We start from the raw sequence: 8813 nt of genomic DNA on the forward strand, positions 1-8813 counted from the left end.
TATATTCTTTAAGTTTTGTAATAGTGTTATATGTTTATATGCAAAGTATTTATGCTTAATTTCATTTAAAAAACTATTTAATGTTTACTTATTCTAACTTCAATTCAACTCATTCAGCTGGTAAAAAACAATTTTTAGTACTTTTTTCAGTTTTTTCAACAATTCTTTTTATTACTTAAGTATTAATGAGAAAAGTATAATATTTATTTGCTTGTTTGACGTAAAGTGAACAATACAGAAATATATATCCAGATTAAAACTTTCGTTTTATTTATAAAACAATTTACATTAATTTCATAAGTTTTGTTATTTGTTTAACAACAAAAATTCTTATTTAACTTTTTCTCCTTTTTATTGTTTTTATATTATTAGCCATCTACAAACAGCTACCAAATATAGGAACTTATTTCACGGACCTCTTTTTCAAAACAAAAATTACATTGTTAGGTTATTATTTTGTAGAATGTTATTTAGAAAGCGTTTATGGGTTAAGTATGCTTTTAATTTCCGCAAAATAAAAATTTAGATAAATATTCAAAACAAGATAGCTCAAACTCATTTCAATGATCGGCCCATTCGAATAAGTTGTACAAATAGTCACTCAATTTATTAGATTTTGTACGTAAATTATGATTCTGAATATGTATTTAAAATCATGTAATTAAAAACTTTACAAAGCAAAATTTAATATTATACTTTAAACATTTTATTATAAATGCTTAGTTCACATAAATTGTTATAAAAAAAAACTTGGCTCAAAATTTCGTTAGTAGTAATTTTTTCTTTAAGTAAAAAATGTAACTATCGTTTGTGCTAAAAAATAATAAAAAACTTGATAGTTAATTATATCAGTAAAATTATACTTAAGTCTAAAATATTACTTTACTTGAAAAAATTATAACAAGTAATAAAATAATTCTTAATTTAGTACTGTCTAGATAATAATGTATATACTTTTAATATTTTTTTTGTAGGTGACTAGGTAAATAATTTAGTTAAAGATTAGCCGTTTATTTCTACCTTAGTCGTATTTTTAAACTTTAGCACACATAAGTGTTGTTCTGTATATTAAATCAACTATATTTACTTCTTACTAACTGTTGAAGATTGTATACATATGTGAGATGTAAGATATATAAAGTGTTGTGATTTTTACCAAGTTACTATAAGCATAGTTTTAATTATAGATTTTTTTAAATCATTTAAAACAATACTTTCACCAATTATAAGTGCTGGTACGACGTTAAAGCTTGTATGCAAATGCTCTAATAATTATCAGTACTTAAACCTATGTAGTAATGTGTTTATCTAAAAATATTCTAAGTAATATATATAAAAACAAAAGCCATATTCAAAAGGCTATCAAACAGCAACACGTATTTTTTAATTGTATGAAATATAATTTAAACTACTTGTAATCTATATTTATGATATATGATTAACTGAGAGTTTGTGGTGTTATAAAATTAGTTAAAACTATGCTATATTATGCTACATGTTAACTAACAGTTTTTATATTTTTTTTAAAGTCTTTATTTCTTTTTCATTTTTTAATGTTAATCTTGGTAACATAATTGAAATGCAAACTAATTGATAAAATTCGGGTTTTTTGGAACAAAGTACATAGAAGAACGAAAAAGGGAAAAACTAACTGATGAAGAAACGTAAACAAAAATAATTTTTAAACTTCTAAGTCTGCATAAAAAACGAAAAGTTATTTAAATACGGTTTGAAAACTTTTTATTGAAATAAAGTTATATGTATCGTAATATCCTCATACTGTTCTTGATAATTCAAAAAACCAAACACATATAAGTGTAATGGTATATATAAAAAAACAGCTTTATTCTCTTTCTAAAAACTTATTTTTAGAATGTACATTAATTTTTAAACGTAAGATCCTCAATACTCAAAATTCATTGGCTTATGATAATAGTCACTAAAAAAAATTAAAAACTTGTCCAATTTTTTTCAAAATATTAAACTGCATCATATAGTAAAAAAGTAAATTCTTACCAAAAACATTTTATAAAAAGATTCTCTAATCGTTAAAATGAGCAACACTTTATTGTTGAAACAAATATTTATTTATTAAAATTTTTTAAAATAATTATAAAACTTATTTGAAACTAAGTAGCTAATATTAGTTTTGATAAGGTTGCATATAGAACCAAACTAACATCCTTAATTTATTATATGTTCATTCATATTATAAATATTTTTAAATTTAAAATCTTAAATAATTTTTTTAGTCATTAAATAAGTATTTAGGTTAATAAAGTATTTAATATTATACTTAATATTTCAGTACTTTAGTTCAATCGAGCTACATTATGTTGTTAACTTTTATTAACTTAAACTTGTCAGACATCTATTGTAAAATCTTTTGTATCGAACTTGTTAAAAAATGTAATTAAACCATCAGTCATGTACTAAAAACAACTTAAACGCTGTATACGTTTCTATAAGGAGATATATTAGAATATGGTAGAATTTCGAGGTTAGATGGAGGTATATGATAGAATCTGTCGTGTTTAGCTAACCTTCAGTTTGTTGGTTTGTAAACTTGTTGAAGATTTTGTCTAAAAAGATAGAATAAGTAAAGATTTATATAAGTCAAAAAATTAATACAATACATTTTTTTATTTATAAATTAGTTTGTATTTATATAATGACTGTACTTTTCATAACTTGAATGAAAAAAAAAAAGTTAAAATAAACCTAGAATAAACAACAAAAAAAAATTTAGATTCTTTATAATTTTAAATGTTAGAATTTATAATCATATAATAAAGTTTGATAACTTTTTTTAATTATTACAAGTCTGAGAACCAAATTGTAGGTTAATTTCTACACAAAATGCTTTAATTAAAGTTTGAAACTTATTATACTTTAGTTATTTTTATACAATGGACTATTTTATCTGAACCCATATATTATTTAAGTTGTTATATCTAAGATATTACAATATGAAAGACTTAAATAGTATTTTAAATAAAATAAAATACAACGAGAACAATTTAAACCATGTTTTTAAATTTAAAAAACAAGTTTTTTTTTCTTCTTTACCAAGTAACATGTGTTTTTTTGACATAAAAAGCCTCTTTACTAATGTCCCAGTAGATGAGACTATAAATATATGTTTAAATGAACTTTATAATTCTGGTCTTACAGCTCCTTCTATTCCAAAAGATGTTTGTCTTAGTATGTTATACATGGCAGTAAAAAAAAAAAAAATTAAATTCAGATTTAATTCTTATATTTATAAACAGATAGATGAAGTAGCGATGGGTAGTCCACTTGGCCCTATTTTAGCCAACATTTTTGTGGGATACTTTGAAACATTGCTCTTTTCCAAGTATCAAAAACCAATAAACTTTATTAGGTATGTTGATGACATTTTTGTGTCTTACAATGATGAATATAACTTTGAGGAATTATTAAGCAAAATTTCGAATTTACACCCAAATTTAAAATTTACTATTGAAAAAGAAAAAGACAATTGCTTACCTTTCTTTGATGTACATCTGTTGCGTACATCTTCTGAGTTGCTTACTACTGTTTACAGAAAACCAACATTTGCTGGTCAATATATTCCATTTCAGTCATTCTGCCCTTTATCTCAAAAACTCGGTTTAATTTCCTGTTTGGTATTCAGAGCACACAAGATTTGTTCGAAAAAGTTGTTTGAAGAGGAATTAGATAAAATAAAAAATATTTTTGAAGCTCTTGGTTATCCATCGCATATAGTCAGAAAGACAATTAACAATACAATCTCAAAATTTGAAAAACCGGTTAAATTTGGTCCTAGTAAATGCCCTGTATATTTGAGATTGCCATATCTCGGTAAAGTAGCAACTGCTCTAGAAAAGACTGTAAAATACACTGTAAACTCCACTTTTAACTCTGTACAACTAAGAATCAGTCATGCTACAAGAAAGCCCTTAAATGGAATTTGTAAAGACCGTACTGCCAATCATGAAAAAAGCAAAATAATTTATATGTACAAATGCCACTGTGACAATGAGTACATTGGCAGAACGTCCCAAAGATTCCATATAAGAAGGGACCAACACGTTTTTAATTCCCTCAGAAGATGGATGGACACTGGTTTAAAAAAACCATCTAATAGATCATCAGTGATAGCTGAACACTTATTAAACAATTCAGATTGCGCAAAAAACTATAGTGATAGTAACTTTTTAATTTTAAGTAAAGCTCGTAACGATTATCACCTAAGTGTTTTAGAATCTCTATGTATAAAAACATGTAAACCTAAATTGTGTAAGCAGCAATACGTTTATAAATCTAATCTTTATAAGTTGTTATAGATTTTATTTGAATTTTGTCGCTTATTTTTATTTTTATTTTATTTTTAATGTTGCTTATCTAAGTTAAATTACTGATAAACTGTTTTGTATATGTATTTATAAATTGTGAAAGTCTAATTAATTTTTGCTCAATTATGCTAATTAGTGTTAATTGATTTTTCTGATTTTTCTGATGTAACCTCTAACTATTTATATACTCAAAATTTAATCTTAAAATTAGTTGCTAACTAAAGTAATTGAAAAGCGTTAGCCGAAATCGATTTTACTTGTTTGTTGCTTTAATAAAGGTGTTTTTGAATGAATTTTGTCTTAGATTTCTGTACAAGATATGTAGTACTAAAAAATTAAATTCAAAAAACGAATTTATATTAATATTACCTGTCAATTTTCTGCTTTATTACTAAACAGAAATTCAAGTTTTATTAAAATGCTTACTATACTTTTTTTTATATTTAGCACATATGTGTTACTGAATTATGCCTAGCTTCAAAAGTTAAATATATAGCTACAGTTTATACTTGTTTTTTTTATGTTTATAACAATTTAGTTTTAAAAAATAGTTTTAGCTTAAATATAACATTTTGAAATAATACCTTATAATTATTGCGTGTTTTTATATTCAGGTATGAAAGCTTTGTACTCATAATCAATTAGTTAATTAAAAAATATCTATTAAAATGATAAGAATAGTATTAATGATAAAAAAAAACTTTGATTTAAGAAAAGTTATATATTCCCTGAAAATAATAATGTTTGTAGTTTGTCGGTTTTTTCAAATTTGTATAAAGGTTTTTTTTTTTTCTGTTTCTTATAGTAAATTTGAGAATAAACACAGTCTAAAAATCTATCAATATTTTAACTTATCTAAAATCGTACTATTATTAGCCGTATACAAACGACTACCAAAAAAAAAAGAATATTTCTACCTAAAATTTTAATATATATCATTCTCGGTTTGTTTTTACAATATTTTATAAACATAATGCTTGTGGGTATATAACTTTGTATAATAAAATGTCGAAAAACTGTTACAAACTAGGATTAATTTTCAAGTTTTTTTTTACTTACTTAAAATATAGTAATAGTTAAAATGACTTGTTGGTTGATAAGGATACATCATATAAACTTTTTTTTTTATTTAACTTTATCTTGAGTTGAAAAAATCAATTTTAAATTTTTAAGTTTGTTTAATTAAATTAAGGAAGGTTATTTATTAAACTAATATACATTAAAATTACAATAAAGTTTTATATTTAGTAATAATCACAGAAATAAAATATTAAAGTTTTTAATTAGTTATGTTTCTAAATTAATTATAAAGTTGCCTTAAAGTTAATGAAACTACGATTATTAAGTTATTAAAAACAGTCAAGGAATAGTCTAATTTTGTTTATTTTAATTTTCGAATTTAATGCACCAACTTCAGGAATACAGTTAAAATTCTTAATTTCCACAAATTTTATATCATTGTATAAAGACGAAGATGAAGTTAGTTAAGTAACAAGTATTTTTTATAATGTTTAAAGTTTTTTGAAATTATGTCGCTTTTAAACTTAAAAAACTAAAAGATAAATCTTAATAAGCATGTACACAGGTTCAAAGTCCAATTTTTTAATTGTAATAAAAATATCACATTTTACATGATTAAATTTATGGACTTTGTACTTAGTTTGAATTCGTTTTTTTTTTAATTTATGTACATCTTAAATGTATTATCTCATCAATATACCCTTTTCTGCTCTCAACCTATTTTATTTGTTTTTATATTTTTGGCTTTATATAAAATCAAATAATTGAGGTAAATATTTACCAATTTTAAGTAATGATAGTTGTAAAGTCTGTATAAAGTATGAAAATTTTCTTAAAATAATAAGAGAATAGTCTTTACTTTAATAAATAAGGTTTCAAACGTTTTTCTTGCTAATAAAAGATATCAGCTAATAAAAGATGTTTTGATTTGCTACTAAAAAACTAAAAAAATGGCAAGATAGGTTACTGTTTTTCTTAAACCTGCATTATAATGTATTATTGAATTAAATAACAGTTTGTGGATATATTTTACAGTTATATTCGTCAATATTATTCTTACAGCCATTAACTTGATTTCATAAAATAAAATGATAAACCATAAACTATTTAAGTTTGATTTTATATATTTATTTATAAGATTGACTACGTTTTTAAACGAAATAGTACTTCTTAGAAAGATTAGAAAAAAATAAAAAAATTATGTTATATCAAAAATATTAAATGAAATTTTAACACAAATACTTTTAATACGCGTTTATCTGCTATGTACAAGTTCTAATAATAAAAGTTATTAATGTGTTTCTTTACAGATTTGTTTTTAGGTTTATAACAGTAAAACGACAAAATAACTATGAGCTAAGTTTAAAACCAAATGTATAATTTATAAAAATCACTTAGTTACAAACCTACCATATATATTTTTATTATTAATATTATTATAGTAATTTAAATTCATAACTTATATCATATTTGTTTTACTAAATGTTTTATTTTTTTTACATAGTTTTTCAATGAAAAGATAGCCATGCTATTAATAGTTGAAAAAGTTGTTTACTTTGTAACGACTTCGCGTTTAAATAAAAAAGGGCGCTAGAGAGTTTTCTCAAATTAGGGACTTTTTTATCGCTTGTTTACTTCTCGAACTGCTTTATCATGACGTTCAGTCAGTTGCAGCAGCCTTTTCGTGAGAGATCTTTTGTAATCGTGAGTATTGTTTTATCTTTTGCATGTTATTTCTGTTTCTCTAATATAAACTGTACATTTGAATTTGTTTAGCGAAAAATATTGTATTTGTTACATAATTTTGAATAAAACAAGTTGCTTTAAAGATTGCTAACATTTTATTAAACTCAGTTGTACACTTAGTTTCACATAAGATTTAATAACTTAAGTATAGTTGTTTAGACTTAAATAAGATCGCTAGCAGCTTCGTTATCACTTAACATACTTAACGTAATCATAAACTAACGTAACTTACTAAATTTGTTGTTGGCCATAGTTAGACACGTTCCTCTGGCTAGTTAATAAAATACAATAGATATATTAGCAACTCCCTCAGAATAGCACTATGAGTACAAGTAATCGCAGTAAGCCTAAGGTTAGTGATAATGACGGCATGTTCTCCAAAGAGAACATGCAAGCCGCTTTTGGCGAGACCACAGAAATCAAGGCTCGTAAGAGCAAGAGGTTAGAAAAAGCGGGCGTATCCAAACGTCCTATTGACCCGAATTACTCTTCATCGCATAAACAGGCTACTATAGGCTAAGTAGCCACACAGCGAGAAAGACAACTTACCATAAAATTTTTTACAACTGTTTTATTAAATTTTCTATAAAATATTAGTGTAACATCTTTACTCTCAATTAAATTTTAAAAATATGTATATAATTAAAAAAAGTAAGATATTTAGCAAAAAATACGTTCTTTGTATTTAAACTTAGTTTAACTTGAAAAAAAAAGTTGATTAAATATCACAGAATCATGTGTTTAAATTTTTTATAAGTTAAGTTTAGTTTTTGAAAACTAAATATATTAAAATATTTAAAATATTTAAGTTGATTTTTTAAAAATTTTTGTTAAAAAGTACAAAACAACAGTCTAATAGTTGTTGTATATTAAAAATAAATATTTGAACCTAATTACTAACAACGTTTCTTCGTTGAACAAAAATATATAGTAATCTAAATTACTATTTTAAATATTTTTTGATTAAAAATATAAAAACAAAATAATTTTCCTATATAATTTTTAGTTGTTAAGTTATGTAAGATTTAAACTCAATTACTTAAATTAAAAAACTTCCATTAAACGTAGAAGTTTAAATTCCAATATTATACTTGTTTATTTTGTTTAGATATTTTAATCATTTTAGCTCTTAACTCCTAACATTAATTGCTTATTTCTTGTATATTATGTGTTGCTTTTTTATTTTTGTTGCTTTATACAGTCAAAATTAATTTTAAACTTTGGTATATTTGTATCATACAATGATATATATTAAACGTAATAATTTACTTTTTTTACTTCATAAAAATGTATTTAAGATTCATTGTTTAATTAGATTTTTAAATCTACTTTTAAAATAGTTGAATGAAAACATCAGCCATATTCAAAAAAACCAACCAAATACAAATTTTTCCAAAATAACCAAATTGTTGAAAGCAATTTTCACTGTTTTTTTATGTGTTTTATAATATGTTACTAATGATAGCATTGTTTTTTTTTAATTACTTTTTTATAATTTAAAAGTATATTTTGAAGACACATTTACTGAGTTGAATTAAGTATCTAAGTTTTAAATTAAAAGTATTTATTAATTCAAAAAAATTTCTTAAAGCATGAAATTAAATAAGGTTGATAAATAAAAGCAAGTTTAACTTATTCTAAACCCAAATTGGTATCAAACAAGTTTATCACAAAAATAATGTCAAACTTTTATTAATGAATCGTGTT

At 23.1% G+C, this 8813-nt stretch overlaps 1 protein-coding gene across 1 annotated transcript; it reads left to right on the forward strand.

The window, feature by feature from the left end:
• The first annotated feature begins 3077 nt into the window (after positions 1-3077).
• On the forward strand, positions 3078-7626 carry LOC145841672 (uncharacterized). The gene is made up of 3 exons (XM_082949023.1): positions 3078-3194; positions 3273-4139; positions 7420-7626. Exons 1-3 carry the CDS (start codon positions 3078-3080, stop codon positions 7624-7626), a joined length of 1191 nt encoding a protein of 396 aa, XP_082805149.1.
• Positions 7627-8813: the final 1187 nt, after the last annotated feature.

The sequence above is a fragment of the Thalia democratica genome, chromosome 7, assembly GCF_965202585.1.
Source record: "Thalia democratica chromosome 7, ktThaDemo2.hap1.1, whole genome shotgun sequence".
In the NCBI taxonomy this organism is placed as follows: Eukaryota; Metazoa; Chordata; class Thaliacea; order Salpida; family Salpidae; genus Thalia; species Thalia democratica.